The sequence below is a fragment of the Passer montanus genome, unplaced genomic scaffold (genome assembly GCF_014805655.1).
Source record: "Passer montanus isolate IOZ18808 unplaced genomic scaffold, ASM1480565v1 scaffold96, whole genome shotgun sequence".
In the NCBI taxonomy this organism is placed as follows: domain Eukaryota; kingdom Metazoa; phylum Chordata; class Aves; order Passeriformes; family Passeridae; genus Passer; species Passer montanus.
The window spans coordinates 435,792-454,532 of NW_024375034.1; the positions used below are offsets into that span (position 1 = coordinate 435,792).

An 18,741-nucleotide genomic window follows, 5' to 3' on the forward strand; every position below is an offset into this window, starting at 1 on the left:
CCAAAATTTTATTATAGATGTATGTTATAATATGGGTAATAATATAATGCATATTATAATAGGGTTCATGATAAGATATTAAAGACTACCGGTGTGGCCGGAAAGTGAGGTGTAAATATTTTTTAAAGTCCCTTTTTGGTAACCTCCTCTTCAGCCTTAATTGCCCTTCTGCAGAGAGTGTTGCATGAGGCTGTGGTGTCCCAGCTGCCGGGGTTACCAGGGCACATCTGTGTCTGCTAGCTCATGCTGAGGTCACACGGCAGGGGACAGCCCAGGGCAGCTGTTTGTTGTGGTGGGCTGTGCTTGGGCCAACCCACGACAGCTTTGGGATGGAAACACAACTTCCTGGGAGGATGTCAGTAGGAGGGAGCTGAGGGGCCCAGCAACGGGACAGGAGGGAACAGGCAAAAACTGAAGCACAGGAAGATCCACCTGAACACAAGGAAGCTTCACCGAGCACTGGAACAGATTGTCCAGAGAGGGTGTGGAGTGTCCCTCTCTAGGGATGTCCCAGAACCCTCTGGACACAATCCTCTGTGTTCTGGGATTTCCCTGCTTGAGCAGGAAGGTGGGAGCAGAACAGTGGGGCCAGACTGATTCTGTGATCCTGTCATTATTTGTGGTTTCTCACCTCTGCACTGCTCAGAGAGGCAAGGTCTTGGTCTCTCCTCTGTCTCCCCCATGTGCAGCCCCATCCTTCCATGTTTGAACAGGGATTTTGGGGCTGTTCATTCCTTATTTTAACACAAACCTGTCCTGGCTGCTGGGGATCCACTGGAACAGAACAGTCTCCTTATGATTAAGAGTTAGGGTCTCTTGCATTACTGTTCAGTATTTCTTTTTGGACCCCCCAGACTTCTTCCAATACTTTTTTTAACTTTTCTTACTCCTTGATTGCAAAATAAGGAAGGCACAAAGGGCATCACCACGTAGCCCCCCAGAGCCCTTTAATTCCTGGAGCTGCTCTGGGGGACCTGGGTGCTGGAGCTGCTCCTGCTGAGGTGCCAGGTGGAGGATGGGGTGCTGGAGACAGGTCGGGAGCAGGTCCCACTCCCGTTTGCCCTCCTCCTCCCCCCAACAGGCTGCATCTGTCTGCATGTTTATTTTTAATCTCACATCTGCTGGCATCGTAACAAAGATTTAATGACATGACACAGTTTTGTCACCAGTTCTTTTTTCTGTAGTGAATGAAGCTTCCATTGCAGGCTGCTGCAGAGAGCTGAAAGCTTTAAAAAATGACAGAATTTGGCGACTCGTGTAGAAAGCTCACCTGTTTGCCACTAGCACCTGTAGGCTGTTGTCTGCCTGGACAAAAAAAAAATGATAGATTTTGTTGTTTTTGTCTGTTGGTGAGATAAGCATAACCACAATTAGTCTTTGTTAATGAAGAAAAACCATTAAGGATATGCAGAACAGTCCCATAAATGGACCTGTAAATGCTGAAAAAGCAGAAACATGGTCCAGCACGGGGCTTTCCAAAGGCATCTCCCTGGCTTGTGTCCTCTGCTCGGTATTTACCATCAAACATAAGCCCCAGGCTCTTCTGTTTATCCAGATGTTTTGCTTCATTGTTTAGATGATGGGCCACGGCTTCTGAGAAATAAAGATGCCAGCTTCCTGCTGAGGAATATCTCGAGTTTGTTTGACCCAGAAATGGCAAGAGGATTTTAAAGACATACTTTTTATGCCTTTTAAGGCAGATGGCCTGAAATTCCTCTGAGTCCTGACTGCCTGCCTGGGCATGAGCACTGATGAGACCTTTTTCCCTGCAGGACTGTTGACATGGGATGTCTGCACCCTACAGCTGGTTTTGTTGTTTTAGGGGAATTTTTAATTTTTATTTTTTTTCTTGAACTTGAGCTGTGGAATAAAAGATGCATTACCCAGAGCACTCCTTATGGGTCTGAATTCTCTCCCCTGTGCACTGTTGGGAATAAGGGCATGTGTTTGGTAGTGAAATATTCTCATTGACCTGTGCATTTTGGGCAGAATCAGTGATTTCCCTCTATGCATCCATGCTGCTTTGCTTCCTGTAACACTCCTCCTATTGCCTGGAAGCCCTTCTACTCTCCTCTTAAATTCACTGGGGCTGTGCTTTGCTCCGGCACCCAGGCTCATGATCCATCCTCTGAACCCCTCAGATGCTTTGGTGTTGATGTCCATGACTGATTCCCACGGCCAGATCTTTATCCAGAACCGATCCCCTGCTTGTACAGCTCCTGGCCAAGGAAGGGAGCAGGTGAGAGAAGCTGTAAAGCAAGGATAAAGCCATGGAAGTCACCCGCTGGTGTCTGCAGGGCCTGGAGCTGACAGCACCAAAGCTGGTGACCTCCGTGTCCCCTCCAGGCAGCTTCTCCTTTGGAAGGACAGGGAGATGAACTCCCTTCAAAGCCTGCTTTGGGGCTATTGTATGGAGTACAATGCAGGGGAAATCAAGCTCTCCTCTCTCACAGCCAGCCGAGAGCAGCCCCGTAATCACGGGTGACCAGAAAGGATTTGCATGTTAAAAGCAGTGGCTGGGGGCACTTAAAAAGGAGAGGAAACATATTCATCAAGGCCAGCTTTATCCTTATGAATGTTATTATTCCCAGGGCAATATAGCCCGGACCCTTCAGTGCAACCCTGAAAGTGCTCTTGCTGTGCCTCTCCCTGTGAATGGTTAATTTGTAGTGCTGTGTGTTGTGGCACTGGTACCCCAGTGGCTCTGGGAAGAAAGCTGAGTTGTTGGAGTGAGGTGATGGAATCAGGGCCCTGGCAGCAGCAGTAGAAGGGCTGTGGGATGCTCTGGAGCTGCTCCTGGTGGTGATGGCTTGGGGCAGGCAGGTAGCCCAAAAGAGAGGCTGGGGAGATGCTCTGGTCTTGTCTGAGAAGGTGTTTTAGGAGTGCTTGGAAAGCAAACACCCACCACAGCCACCCATGCAGGGCTTTTTCACCCAGCACACCCCACAGCTGACAAAACCCTGGTTCCTGAGCAGTTTAAAGGCCCAAGCCAGGATTAAGGTGCTGCGTGTGTGGCACAAAGTCAAGGGTTTGCACGGCAGCAGGGCAGGGCTGGGTTAAGCTCCCAGAAAATGAGCAGCTGTAAAGCAAAGGGCAGCAGAATTCCAGGGCAGATGGGCTGGGGAGGATGTGGTGTCTCCATTGCTAGAAGGCTTTCAGGATGAGAATGATTTAGGTGGAGCACAGGGGACAGGTTTCTCTTCTGAGGTCCCTTCCAGCTATATCTTTTATGCTTTTGTGACTGCTGATCACCAAAAAACTTGAAGGCGCTTTAAAAAATAATCCTCAGGCCGTGCCCTGTGAGGCTTTATAGAGCAGCTTGATTTAGAGGAAGGCAAAAAAAGGAAAAGAAATGGAAAACCTAAGTGGGAGCTGCAACCTCTCAGCCCTTGGCAGAAATGGCACTGGCATAAGGGAAGTGGAATTTTGCTGGAGACTGAGCTGAGCTTGGGTCCCTGCAATGCCACATGTCTGGATACAAGGGCAGGGGCATGAGGGATGTGTATGGGATGAGTGTCCTGAGCCTGGAATCATCAGTGTGAGCTGCAGAGTGTGCTCTGGGTTCCCTGTTCTGTTGTACCAAATACTGCCACCTGCCTTGGGGGCAAATTTCTGCTGGCCTGAGCCTTAACTGGGAAAATTTGGATTCTCTGGTTCTTTGCTGGTGCCATCATCCAGTATTAAGCTGGCTAAATAGGATTCCCAAGTGTGGAGTCCTGTTTTCCTATATTTTCTAGTAAAAGTGTTGACTGGGACAACCTTTGGTTTACTGCAAAAAAACACCTGAAAATGGCTCAGTTTGTTTCGCAGCTTTGGCCAAGGATTTTCTTGGAAGCAGTGCCCCATCTTCTAAGCTCTGCCTCTCCTCAAGCCTCCTTTCCATCTTCTCAGCACTTCAGGATACTTCTCTCTAAGCTGAGGGCGAATAACTCAATAGGAAAGGAGTTACAATAAAACACAGAGACTTGGTGAGAGCTTTTCAGGAATAATCCGCATTATCCCAGCTGGCCATAACCAGCCACTGCCAGGTCTCACTTGTGACCTTTGCTGTGTCTCCTTTTGAGGTTTAGCTCCATGTCAACCCTTTTGATGGTGTCACAGGCAGGGGGACGTGCCCAAAGTGTTGTGATCCATGTGTACCTGGAGCCCCAGCAGAGCCTTTTAGCTGGCAGTCTGCGCTCGTGCCTTTAGGGAGAGACAAGAATATGCATTTTAAGATTTGCATAGGAACATGCAGCTGTTCCACCAAAAATGGATAATTGTTCTCCCCGCTGTGAAGTTAAACAATAAGAAGTGCCAAACTGCACTTGCCATTGCTGATTTTGTGCACTCAGCTGCATATTTTATGCATGTAGATTAGTTCCAGATTTATGACGATGGAACTGTTCATGCCTGCGTTAATCGGGCCAGGTTGTAGTTGCTGTGGAAACTACAACTGACTTTTATGTGAAGTTCTGTGTTGCATTTAATGCTTTTTTTTTTTTAATTTCCCTTATTTTTTAAAGCTCTCCTATATTTAATACTTTGTGGTGAAAACAGTGAGGGAGTCAGCGTCAAAAATAAAAGCGCCTTTGGGCAAAAAACAAGTTTCAGCAAAGAGAGCAATTTTTCTGGAAAGTTGGGATGTCTGGGAAAAATAAGGGTTTGTGATAGAGTGCCACCTTGACCACAGCTGTATAACTATTATTATAAGTGTGTAACAACTATTATAGGCCCTGCAATACTGTAATAAAGAATACAGCAATGTAACTTATAAATGTCCTGGAAATACAGGGCTGAAGTTGCTGGGTCTCTGGATATCTCTCCTGGTGGGAAAAGGAAATTGCTGGTGTGCGTTTCATGTGAAAATAGTGCTCAGTCTTACTGATATTTATTTCTTATCTCCAGAACACCCCCGTGGGCACTCCAATTTTCATCGTGAACGCCACGGACCCGGACCAGGGGGCAGGAGGCAGCGTGCTTTACTCCTTCCAGCCCCCTTCCAATTTCTTTGCCATCGACAGCGGCCGTGGCATCGTGACGGTGATCCGGGAGCTGGACTACGAAGTCACTCAGGCCTACCAGCTCCAGGTGAACGCCACGGTGAGTCTTACCCTGGCAGCTGCAGGCCTGGAGGCGTTGTCTGGGGTTTATTTTGTTGCCCTGCTCTGGCAGATCTGCTTTTGGGTGCATCCAGTGGTTTCTGCTTGGCAAGGCATTGCAGCCACGCAGTCTCTGGGTGGTTTTAAGTCATTGTGGGCAACGGCTGCACCTCTGCAACAGCATCTCACACGTGCCAGGGGCTGCTGCAGGAAGGGAACCAGCTCCTGGGTGGTGAAACCGAGTACAGGGCATACAGACCATTCACAGAATCACAGAGGGTTTGGGTCAGGCTCCTTAAAGACCATCCCATTCCAACCCCCTGCCACACGTAGGAGCACCTTCTGCTGTACCAGGTTGCCCCAAGGCCATCCAGCCAGGCCTGAAACACTTCCAGGGATGGAGCTACATCCACAACTTCCCTGGGCAAGCTGTGCCAGTGTCTCACCACCTTCTAAGTGAAAAATATCTTTGGTATCTTCCAGACTCATTCCTTGTACACTGTGGTTTGTTACAAATGGATTCATCTGTGTTCAGTTCAGACATCAAGAGTTAAAATTTTGGTGGGCAGAGAAAAACAAGGTCTTAATTACAGTCAATGCCATCACACTGGGAGGGGACCCTTGGGATGGGAAATGGTAAATTCATGCCCCGTGTGGGTGGGTGGGTGTTTAGTCCCTGGTGTTAGTCTGGAGAGAGCTGGAGAATGTCAAGGAGCACACAGACTGGAGCTCTGGGTGCCGGCTCCTTCCCCACCTCGCACGCAACAGAGGAAGGTGAGATTCAGCTCTACAATACATCTGCCCAACTCCACGCTCAGGAGAGGGGGGGAAAACCCTCTCTGCCCCCTCCAGGCAGCTGGCTAGAGCTCTTGAAGCATGTGATTTGATCAAGATCATTGTCTTGATGCAGAACTACAAATGTCAGGAGGACACGGAGGGCTGTGCTTCTCTCTTCACAGCAGCAGGCCTGGACACTCACTGACTGTAGGGCAAACATCACAACCTTTCAGCCCAAGCCCTGCATGTTCCAGGCTGTGGAATTTGTTCCAGAAACTTGATTTTTCTTGTTTGTTTTTTTGTTTTTTGACTTTGAAACATACCTCTTTTATTTTAATACTCCAGTGCAAAGAGGGCCTCTCTGTTTTTCACTTCCTTGCCAGTGTCTGTCACTGACACGCTTTCCTGGGATGTGTTAGTGAACTGTCTAGCAGGTTGGAAAAGGTGGGACCAGACACAGTCCCTGATGGAAATGTAACTTTCTGCAGGATTCTGATTTCCTTAAGGATGCAATGGTGTCAGCTTGGCCCATCCAGCTCTGTCTGGTCCTGTATCCCAGCAAAGATCAAATGGCGGTGTAACTGGTACTTCAGGGGATCCCACAATGGTTTGGGCTGGAAGGGGTTGTAAAGCCCAGTTCATCCCAACCCCCTGCCATGGGCAGGGACACCTTCCACTGTCCCAGGTTGCTCCAAGCCCTGTCCAGCCTGGCCTTGGGCACTTCCAGGTATGGAGCAGCCATAGATTTTCTGGGCAAAGTGTTACTTGCCCAATACACTCCTGGCATCCAGTGATTTCCAACTTAGGCAATCCAAGGACTTAAATGTTGTGTCTGGACTGGGCTGGGTGGCAGCTGTGGAAATATCTCTTTGCCTTGGTCAGTGCTGGTAATTCCTAGAAGAAGAGTGGTGAGAAACCCCAGGGCAAAGCTGTGCCAGGAAAGAAATGTGAGAGTTGCAGGAGCCTAGCAGGAGCTGGAAGAGCAAATGCAGATTTTTGTCTGCCTGATGAACAGTTTCCAGAGTGGGAAATGGGGTGATGTGGGTTCAGGGTGGCTGCAGGGATTGCTGAGGAGCATGGGTGCAGGGCAGGAATGGTGCCATTCCAGGGATGAAGGCAGCAAGCACAGAAAGAGTCTGGAAAGGACAGAAGGAGAGACAGTCCAGTGAGGAAATTGGAAGCATGCTTGTTTTTTTCAGTGCTATCTGTGATGCCTGAAACAAAATTTAAGAGGTGAAGGGGAGGGGAAGGAACATTATCTGAAAAAACAAAGGACTTGAACCTGATGGCAGTAACAGCAGAGTCAGAATAAGCATCCACCCAGGCCACAGACACTGAGCCCTGCAGGTTAAGAGGATAATGTACAAGCTGAGTTGTTGAATAGAGTTTAAATTAACATTAATCTTCTGGCAATCAGTCTTTGCCTCTGCTCAGAGCTGCTTTGGAGGAGTGTGTGGTAACCTCTGATGGTCACCTTCCAGCACAGTGCCTGATTGGGGGTAAAGAGACACTGAGGAGACACTGATTCCCTTCCCTCCGTGTGCTCTCTTTGCTCCTGCCCTTAGCAAAGGGCTGGGGGCTTTGGGGTCACTTCTGAGCACCCATGGGACAAGGCTTCAGCGATAAAAGCAGTGGCAGCAGCAGGAGAAGCTGGTGGCAGTGCCTACTGCTGTGGCACTGGCTGCTGGAGGAGGGTCATGCTTGGAAAAGAGCCCGAGGCTCTGTCCTGGTGGGATGTGATGGAGTGAAAGGGAGGTGATCGTGGAATCATGGAATGGTTCAGGTGGGAAGGGACATTTAAAGACCATTTAGTCCAGCCCCTGCCATGGGCAGGGACACCTTCCACTATCCCAGGGTGTTCCAAGCCCCATCCATCCTGGTCTTGGACACTTCCAGGGATCCAGGGGCAGCCACAGCTTCTCTGGGTGAACTTACCACCCTAACAGCCAGGAATTTCTTCCTAATACATGATCTAACCCTACCTTCTTTCAGTTTAAAGCCATTTCCCTTTGTCCTGTCCCTCCATGCCCTTGTCCCCAGTCTCTCTCCAGCTCTCTTGGAGCCCTTTTAGGCACTGGAAGGGGCTCTGAGGTCTCCCAGAGCCTCCTCTTCAGCTGTGTTAAGGCACCAACACTGTGGGTAGGAGAGAGGCTGCTAGCACCCACCCCTGTGTCTGACCATGCAGAGGTAGCTTAGGCTGTGTCTGCATTAGGAAGGAATTTGCATTTTGAAGTAGATGTTGAACAGCATTGCTGCATTTTCACTCAAAATGTGATGAAAACTAAATCGGTGTTTGCTTCATTTGAAAGGGCTGATGCTGCAATGAAATGCATATTGTATTTCAGCTTAGAGGGAGGTGCAGTGGACAATAATTCCAGCAGGTAGCTTGAAAAAGAGATGATTACCTCCACTATTCAGAAATCCTGTCCCAGCTACAACCACATGAGACTTAATGCTGCTGAATAATTCTGTTTTTCTGATAGAAACCCTTTCTCTCCCATCCCTGCCCCTTCTTTTTTCAAGGACCAAGATAAAAACAAGCCTCTGTCTACCCTGGCCAACCTGGCAGTCATCATCACAGATGTGCAGGACATGGACCCCATCTTCATCAACCTGCCCTACAGCACGAACATCTACGAGAACTCGCCTCCGGTAAGGGCTGTGCTTCATGGGGTTTCCTTCTGAAACAGCACAATTCCAGCCAGATCCAAAATATTCAGCCCTTTTTAAAGCAGGCAGCTTAAGCACAGGGGCTCATGAAGCCTGGACCCCAAATAAAATATTTTCTTGAGGGTTTTTTCTTAAATTCTACAAAGGCTTTGTGTTGGGAGCAGACAGTCACCCCGTCTCCTCTCCACGGTCTATCTGCATGCCATTTCCAATAGAGAACTTGAAGGAAAAATCTAAACGTTCCTGAAATGAGGCAGTTTTGAAAATGCCAGAATCATCAGCCATTTCAGCACTTTGAGTCTTTTCCCCCAGGTTTTGCCAAATTGGTCCAATCATTTTAGTTCTTCTGAAACTCGGTTTGTCAGCAAACTCGCTGTTTGTGGAAAAACGTCTCCCAGTCTCTGAATACAGCAGGGATGAGGGTTTTTTCCCCCCCCTCCCCCCACAGATGTCAGGGAGCGTGAAGGGCAGCTTGGGCTTTGGGAGCTGTTTCTAGAGGGAATCTCATCTAGGACTTTCAATGAGAAATTTGTCTCTTTTATTTTTGGCACTTACCAGTCAGGATTAAAAGTACACCCTGAAATGCAGTAGAGCCCTTATGATCCACCCAGGGAATGGAGAGCATTTTGGAGACCCATCAAGGGCTCTAATCCAAGCACCAGCCCTCCTCCACAGCTTCCACAGCTGTGCATCCCATCACTTTGTCCACAGGGAAACATTTGTGTGTGTGGAAGGGAAAACCTGCCACAAAATCATGGCATGGTGGGCACCCACATCACATGTGCACCCCATAACTTGTGTGGTGCTCTGGATCCCAAATGCCTGGTGGCTCTGTTCAGAGGGAGAGGGAGCTCCAGTGTGCTTCAATTTTTGCCTTTTTATTCACTTTGGGGCAAAAGTGGACATGGAGAGTGCTGGATCAATAGGGTTGAGTTTTACTGCCCCAAATCCTCTGGTGACACAGCACATTACCTGTCTGCTGGCCCAGAAGTGGCCCAAAAACCAGCTTATTCATGAATTACTCACAAGGTAAAAGTTTTCTGATATTAAGGAGTATTTCTGGGTTGGACAGAGTGAGCTGCAGGGAAATAAACCCCCACAAATTAGATCACACTTAACTAGGAGGAAAAAAGCTTTAAATGAAATTAGAGGAGTGAAAGTGCCATAAGTATTAAAAAATCATAGCCTGCATCACCTCCATGGAGTGATCTGGTATCCAGGAAAGGGAATGTCTTCCAAATAATGATATATATTAAGGCTGAAGGATCCCTTTGTGTCAATATACTAACATACATCACAATTATTCCTGGAATATTCACTGTTTGCAGTAAGGAAAGCAGCAAATAACCACTGTGTAACATGCTACAGGAAAAGGAGGAAGGAATTCCCACCAGGAATTAGGTTTAGAGGTTTTAATTTCTCTTGGCCACGTGCAACACCTCCGAAGGCACTGAAGTATCTGGGATGGATAGGTGCCACCAGAGGCATGGTGCAGAGGAAGATTGCTGGAGTTGGGGACTGCTTTGAGGGGTGTCACCCTCTGGTTTGGACCCAGATTCCCAGCCTTCCTGGGAGAAATTCCACTGCAGAAACAAGGGTGTGATTTGCTTTGGCAAGCCTGGCATTTAACACAGAGTCATTTGGTTGGAAAAGACCTCAAAGTTCAAGTCCAGCCATTAATTATGCACATTATTTGTCTCCCAGTGTAAATCTTCTCATCAGCTCTGCCCTACCCCCTGAGTGGAGCCAGGGTGTGTAGAGTGAATGTCTTGGTTATCAAAATGATCACCACCAATTTAGGTGGGGAGTCTGGGCTTGGCCAGCTCCCACCCAAAAGCAGGCTTGCAGGTCAAACCAAGAGGCTGTGGTGTATTTTTAGGTGATGTTTACCCTGACATGTGACTCAGCAGGTCAAAATGTGCTCAAGGCATCTCATCCCAGCCCTAAATCCACGGAGCCGCTGCTCCCCGTCTCTCTTCCCTCTTTTTATCTGTGGTGCACAGCATGTCTGTGTTCCCTTATCAATGTATCAGGCAAGAATACCTCATCTAAAGTGTATACATTACCTAATAAAATCCTTCTTATTTGGGATTATTGCATCAAATTTTAATTTCCTCACTCGAGTAACAGCATGTCAGCCAGCCCGTCAGCGGAGAGCCGATAGAAGGTGAAAAGAGTGGATAAACTGCAGCAAATTACCACAAACAGATCTCTATCAGCCCTTTGACTGGAATTGACTGGAATTAAGAAGTGAGAAATGGGATTTTTTTTGCCGTGGCAGCTTTCTGAAGCGCTCACACCCCCCTCCTCCTCCTGCTGCAATGCTGGGCTGCGCTTCGCCTTTCAAGTCCCTAATCCTGTAAGAGAAGAAGAAGAAAAAGGGGTGGAGGGGCATGAGAGGAGAGAGGAGTGCAGTTGTAGTTCTTATTTTTCTCAGGCCGGGATCTGGGAGCATAATTGAGAAGCATTTTGGGCAGGTGCTTATTGTGGCGCTGAGAAGAAAGCAATTTCTTATCGGGCAGAGGAAGAGGACGCAGCAGGGAGAGACTCTGCTGTCCCTGGAGGTGTTGTATCTTCTTTCTTGATGTTGTTTATCATCCCAGCGTGGCTCAGGCATCTCTCCTAGGGCACCCAAGTGCGCCTGCAGCTGTGGCAAAGCTCTGAGGCGTGTTTTACATCCTCAAGAGGGTTTTTGGGTGTCTGTCCTGGCAGCAGCTAGAGGCTGAGTAGCATGGTTGGTGTTGAATGTCCTGGAAGGGAAGGCCTGTGCAAGCATTGCCAAGGGCTGCCAGGGTAGTAGTGGAATCACCATCCCTGCAGGGATTGAAAAGACATGTGGATGTGGCTCTTGGGGACTCGAGTAGTGGTGGCCTTGGCTGTGCTGGGGGAATGGTTGGACTGGATGATCTCAGAAGGCTTTTCCAACCTAAATAGTTCTGGGATTCCGTGATACTGTGGTAGGGGCTGGAGGAGAGGGGCCATTTCCCCTTGCAGAGCTGCTGTGGTTCTGATGAACCCCTGCTTTTCTGTGCCTCAGCTGGTGCACGGTGCAGGCAGTGCTGCAGCTTCACTTTGTGGCTGCAAGAGGAGGATTCTGCTCTCCAGGAGACAAGCTGAGGGCTGTGAACGTGTGCTTCATCCCACAGGGAGCCACGTGAGGGCAAGAGTGGCACCAAACCCCGCTTGCACACGGGTCCGAGACCAGCACTTGTATTCCCTTGCAGTAGAGTGGTACAGATACATGTCAAACATCATTAAAACAGTTTTAATTCTTCAGCACCATCCCCCTCCTCCTCAGAAACTCCTTGAGTTGAAGAAATAATGTAGACTCAGTGCTGGTTTTGCCCTAGAGTCTCAATAGCTCCGAGTTAATTCTCTCTTACAACATTTCCAGCCCATCAGTGTGAACACTTTATTAAAAGCTCAGGGTTTTATTAAAAAAGGATTGATTTACCCCTGCCCCTCTTCAAAAAACCTGCAGATTTTGTTTGGATAATGTGCCATTCTTTATTTTCTTTGCCTTTTTTTAAGCATAGGCTTTCCCAGATTATTACTTTTCTAAACCTTCTTCCTCCTCCCCCAGAGAGGAAGACTTATTCTCTTCTCTCTGTACCCACCAGCCGAGCCCTCTCCTTGCAGCCACTGCTGTCTGCAGTGGGCAGGTGAGGTGTGACTTGTTTGAAAAGGAAAGTCAGGGATATTTGGGAGTTTCTAAGAGCTCCAGGGTCGTGCCACAGGTTGTGCCCTGTGCCACTTCTTCAGCCCCTTCCTGGGAGGTTCAAGGCTGCTCCCAAACACTGTGGTTGCTCAGGAAGGGATTGTCCATCCCCAAGAGGTGGCGTGGGTGCCAGACTTGGGGGTGTTGGAAGAGTCTGGATGGAAACCAGGCGGGATGTGAAGGATCTTGCTGTAGTTCCAGGGCTGGCATCCATGGATGGTAGGGAAGCCAGCACCACTCCAACATGTGTTTCTTGGATGCTGGTGAAACATGGCTCATCCACAGGAGGTGCTTGTGGAGCAGGAGACACACAGGAGGCTGCAAGGAGAATGGGGGATGAGCCCCAATACCAAAACCCAGCAGAAGGATATCATCATCATCATCATCACCGGCCTGCCAAGGGCGGAGCATGAACCTCAGCATGGTCCCTCACAGCCCTCATTCCTGTGATCAAATGTCTGGATAATTTCTTTCCCGTGGGCATGTCTGTGGCACGCTCCACTGAGATTTCCAAATGGATTTTGCCTCCACCCCTCCCAAACTTCCCCTGCTGCCACATCCTTTTATCTGTGCCTCCATCCCTTCCCCTTGGCTCCTCCAGGAGGGGCCTCTCCCGCAGACAAAGCGGCCCATTGCTATTCCCCAGCCATCGCAGCGCCCTGCCTTCTCTCTGCAGGAGGCAATTCCCATTCCGTGCCGCTCCCCAGCCGTGTGACAGGCGACAGGAGAGCTGTCACACAGCCCCGGTGCCTGCACCCACCGCCCCTCCCATGGGGAGCTCCTGCTGTGCAGGGAGGGGAGGGGCTCTTACCTGCCCCGTGGGGGTGGGAGATTAAAGATTGCATCGAGTTTGATTCTGCTGCATGTGAGGGTAATGTACAACACAATACAGAATATATAATAACACGTAAAATACAATATGTAGTATATAAGACTATTTTTATTTAAATATATATATAAAAATAGTATTATATACTATATATTGTATATAATATATAGTATATATATAATATATAGAATTAAGTATATATATAAAATTATATATAATATATAGAATTAAGTGCACATATAATATATATTATATATAGTAATATATACTATATATAGTATATAGTATATATATTATATATAGAATTAAGTAAATATATAAAATTCTATATAATATATAGAATTAAGTATACATATATTATATACTATATATAGTATATACTATATACTATATATTATATACTATTATATAGTATATAATAAATATATATACTATTATATAGTAATACTATATAATAGTATATACTATTATAGTATATAATAAGTATATAAAAATATTATATATTTTATATATACTACATATAAAGTATGTATATAAAGTATATATATAGAATATATATATATAGTATATTTATAGTGTATATATAAATATTGTCTCAATTCTCCCTCTATGTATATATAGTATAAAGTATCATACATTATAGTTTATACATTATAATTTTACATTAAAATTTTGCATTGTGATTTTACATTATAATTGAAGCAAAGCTATGCTGGGACAGGGCACAGTGAAATGCATCACCTGTTTTTTTCCTCCAATTTGCCCTGCCCTCCTTTCCACGTCCCCTGTTCTGCTTTCCCACCTGCTCCTTCCCCACTTTGGCAGTGGTTTTCCTCTCTCTGTGCTCTTGGGAAAGCACAGTTATTGTCAGTAATTTAGAGGCTCTCCGGGTGGCTGCTGAGCCTCACCAGCCGAGTGCTGCTCAGAGGCCAGTGACCTGGGATTTATGGCTAGTGTTCTCGGTTAATAACATGGATTTACTTAAGGAGTCTGTTGAAATGCCCTCGGAGATCAGGGAACGGGCAGCCTGCCTGGCCCTGGGAGCCTTCTTTATGGCCAGCAGCGGCATCGAGCCCCCAGGGACAGGGATCTGCAAGTCCTGCGAGTCCCTTCTTTCCACCAGTGATGTTTCAGCTTTCCCTTTGGCCTTCAAATGATGGATTGCAGGGCAAGCACGAGGCTGCCGACCCGCTCTGCTCCCTCGTTAGATATGCAAACGCCTCTGCTGACATTTCCTTCGAGGGGAAAGAAAAAAAATAGTAAAAAATTTGCTGCTTTCCCCACTGTTAATAAGCCAATGAAAACAAGAACAGCTGAGTTGTAAATTTTTTCACACTACATTAATTACGGGCATGTGCATGTGTTGGTATTCACAGGGGCTTACTGCACTGCGGCGGGGGAAGTTGACTTATGGAGCAGGATATTTTTATTTCAAGAGCTAAACAAGAATTTTGGGTCCCTCTTATGTTGTTCTTTGTCAGTTTTGGGGGATTCTTGGATTTTTCTGCTGGGTTTTAAGAACAGTGCAGGACAGAGGATGAGGTGGGTGAGCTGGCAGTTGCAGAAACTCCTGCCTGTGGGCAATCCCTGGTTCTCAGCATCTGTCCAGCCCTCCTCCTCCTCCTCAGGGGTTTCAATTAAAATCTCTTCAGCTCACTCAGTTGTGCAGCTGACTGCCAATGGTCAGTGTGAGCAGCCCTTCTTGCCTGGGGTGCCTCATCTGAGGAACACAGTGGGAGAACAGGTTGAAACTGGGAAGCCAATGCCAGATCAAACTGAAGGTGATGGTGAAAGGGAATTGTTTCCTGCTGGTCATGCCCTCAGCATTCCCAGCTACATCCTGGGGTGGGTTAGCAGAGTTCTGCAGCTCCCACCAGAGTGATGAGTAGTGAGCCTGAACTGCTTCAAGGGCAGGCAGTAGGACTTCTCCATGACCTGTCATGTCCTAGGACAGGTTGTCCCTCGGCAGCTGGCCCAGGGTGAGAGGTGCAGATCGTTGTGGGAGCCCCAGCAGTGCTGTGACACCTGTCCCCTGTCCCCTGTCCCTCCCCAGGGTACCACCGTGCGGATGATAACAGCCGTCGACCAGGACAAGGGACGTCCCCGGGGCATCGGCTACACCATCGTCTCAGGTGAGTCTGGGGGGCACAGAGGGGACCCCAGCAGGGAGGGAGGGATAATGGATGGATGGATGGATGGAGGGATGATGGTGGGAGGATGGATGGATGGATGGATGCGTGGATGGATGGATGGATGGATGCGTGGATGGATGGATGGATGGATGCGTGGATGGATGGATGGATGGATGCGTGGATGGATGGATGGATGGATGCGTGGATGGATGGATGGATGGATGCGTGGATGGATGGATGGATGGATGCGTGGATGGATGGATGGATGGATGCGTGGATGGATGGATGGATGGATGCGTGGATGGATGGATGGATGGATGCGTGGATGGATGGATGGATGGATGGACGGATGATGGACGGATGATGGATGGATGGATGGATGGATGATGGATGGATGGATGGATGATGGATAGATGAATGGATAATGGATGGACGAAGGGATGGATGGAAGATGGATGATGGGTGGATGGATGGATGGATGGTTATTGGATGGATGGATGGATGGATGGATGGATGGATGGATGGATGGATGGCTGGCTGAAGGGATAACCCTGCAATAAGTCTTTGTACATCCCATCCTTAGGAAATCATGGAGTGGAATAGACAAAATTATTTAGGATGGAAGGGACCTTAAAGATGATTGTTCCAACCCCCCTGCCATGGGTAGGGACACCTTCCAGTAGACCAGGTAGCTCCAAGCAAATTTTTCACATTGAAATGATGAGCCACAAACAGCTCAGCTTTACACAACCCCACGGAGGGGATATTCTGTTCCAGGAGGGAACAGGACTGAGTATGGACTGAACGGCCCATGGTGGTTTCCATGGTGTTTCCCAAAAGTTTCAGAAGATGTGATGCAAGGACTGGGCCCGTGAGGGTGCAGAGATAGAGGAGGAAACTTAATTAAAGTGGTGGTGGCTTTCTGCCTTCTGACAGGCGCATGGATTGAGCCTGCCTTTGCAGTCTGGCTTTGAAGCCTGGGAGCCTTTCTTGGTGTGGATGAGTGGATCATTGCTGGGCAACACTTGGCCCCTTTGGCACCATAGCCTGAGCATCCCTTCTGATGGCAGCAGGGTCAGGGCAGGCTGGGAAGGTGTTTCCAGATAAAATCCATCTCCCTTATGGAAGGCCAGTTTTGGGGGCTTGGGCCTGTATCATTTAAGATGCCTTTAGCTCAGCAATCTGCCACAGCCCAGCTGACTTTGGTGCTCCCAGGGCTGCACTCAGATGCTGCTTTGGTGAGGACAGACAGACTGCTCGGGGTGACCCAGGAGTGAGGGACTAGCTTGGTGGGTGTGTGTTGTAACCCTCTTACCCTCTTCCTGGCATCACTTTTTTGGGAGGGCTCTTTCCCATCAAGAAACAGCAGCAGTGCCTCCCCTCCCCTCTGTGCCGCATGCTCCAGGTGCTGCCCCCACGTGCAGGAATAATTTCCCAGTTTCTTTTCTTTAAAGCCCAGCCATTTCAAACCCTCTTTTAATCAGCCTCAAGGGTCAAGATGATTTCACCCTGACTTTCAAGTCCACTGATCCTGACTGCAAGTATCCAGCCTTTGAAGATGCGAGGATTATTTATTCCTCTAATTCCCTCTGCAATTTATTCAAGAGATTGTCCCAGATTGTGGGTATGGTGGAGCAGGGACTGTCTTCTGGCTGATACAGGTTCTTTTTCACTGGAGACTGGACTGAAACATCAGTCTAATTTTGCAGAGGTTACTGAATTACGGTGAGGATGGTAGCTGTCAGCCTGGCCATCCTGGATGGGCAGTGGGATGGTGGAGAGGGAATCAGGACGCTCTGGGATCCAGGTGGAATATGGAGAGACATGCAGACAGGTCACTGCACACAGCCTTGCATCTGCTTGTGTATGCCAAGAGCTTAACCCTTGCCCGCAGTCCTGCCTGGTGGAGGCAGCTCTCCTACCAGAGGATCCAGCAGAGCAGATCAAAAAAGTGATTAAACTACTTTGCACTGTTATTGTTTTTCCCAAACATGAGAATTACAAAGTGTTTTCCTAACTGGCCAAGAGTCTTCCTCCAGTCATCACCAGGGTCTCATGGAGAAGGGGTTGGATGGGAATGATCCAACATAATTCCAGCTCTGTGGACAGAGCTGACGTTACTTTCTGATGTGTGAGAGTCCAGACACAGGACTGGCATCTAATGCGCTTCCAAAATCATGCTCAGCCAAGGCAAGCCATTTTCTTTTGGCAGGCAGGTAAAGCCTAATTAATTTCTCATTATCCTCAATCATGATGGTAAAGGTCAGCGAGCAGATTTTTGCACCCGAGCTGGAAATTTTTTATGGCAATTTTGAAAAAAAAAAAAAAAAGAAAGAAAAAAAAGAAGAAAAAAGGCTAACATATGGGAATGGGGAAGCAAATTAAATTAGAAACCGACCGTAAGCAAAAGTGAAAGTGGCTGGTGGAAGTGGTAATTAAACCTGGCTCTTCAGCTCCTTTCTGGAGGGGAGGTTAACAGTGATGCTGCTCCCATTCCCCTGCAGGGATGCATGATGCCTTTTCCCAGCTCTCAGAGTTTTTTGGGCACAGGGTTAGCATGTGGCTGGTCTGCTTTTGCCTTTTGGGCTGGCATATACAGCAGTAGAGAGCTGAGAAGCAGCCTGGCTGTTCATCATACCTTTGGTGTTAATGCCTAAAGCATTGGTGTGATTTGGAGGTGGGGTTTAAAAATGAATTTGGAATTGCTGCTGTCCCATTCAGCTCCATCCCTCGGGCAGCCACGTCTGGGGATGTACTGCAGCAGCTCTTATTTATACAGCTATCTCCAGCACAAGGTCCTCCCGTGACAGGAACACAATAAAACTAAAAGATTAACCATAACCACATAAAATAAGACTTGAGATCTAGCTTTATGCCGCCAGCTTACAAAGCTGTTAAGGCTGAGATGATGGAGGAGCACTGGTGTAGCTGTGCCATGGCTTTGGCTGCTTGTCCTGCCTGCATTGGGAGTCATTTCCATATCTAATAGGGAAAAGCCATTCAGTTGTTTCTGCCCCTTCCTTCCCATCAGAGTGTTTTAACTCCAGGAAAAAGTACTATTTCACTTCACACTTTGCAAGGAGCGGGCTCACTGCTCTATTGAAAAAGAAATCCAAATTGAGACCTCACAATTCAAGCCCCTTGTGCCAACAGGGTCAGTGCCAGGGCTCCCATTGCTCCAGAGGGTGTTCCTGCTGCTTTTCCTGTGGCCAGAGCCCTGTGTTAGCCCTCCCTCCCCAGCTGCAGTGACAGGTTGGAGATGCTCAGCCACTGAGGTCAGGACTCTGTTTGAAGGACAGATAATTAATCCAGCAAAGTAATCCACAGCTCCTTTTTGGCAGATTTATGGAGATAGCCTCTGTACCGGGGACTCTGCCTCATCATCTTTCATTTCCCAGGCAAAGCGAGTGACTTGTTGTATAACATGACCTGTTCTAGATAAGGCTTTTCATTTAGGGGAACTCTCCGGGCTAACAGAGATTGATTTTCCCGGCGGGAATCGGGAGGGCCCTGGCAGTTTTGGGCAGGATCAGC

General features: G+C 48.0%; 1 protein-coding gene across 1 annotated transcript in view; it reads left to right on the plus strand.

The window, feature by feature from the left end:
* The window catches only part of CDH23 (cadherin related 23), a 191,018-nt gene that overhangs the window by 76,688 nt on the left and 95,589 nt on the right, over positions 1-18,741 (plus strand). The window contains exons 7-9 of the mRNA XM_039696221.1: positions 4,888-5,082; positions 8,382-8,510; positions 15,129-15,207. Coding sequence (XP_039552155.1) covers positions 4,888-5,082; positions 8,382-8,510; positions 15,129-15,207 — 403 coding nt within the window. The remainder of the gene's footprint in view (positions 1-4,887; positions 5,083-8,381; positions 8,511-15,128; positions 15,208-18,741) is intronic.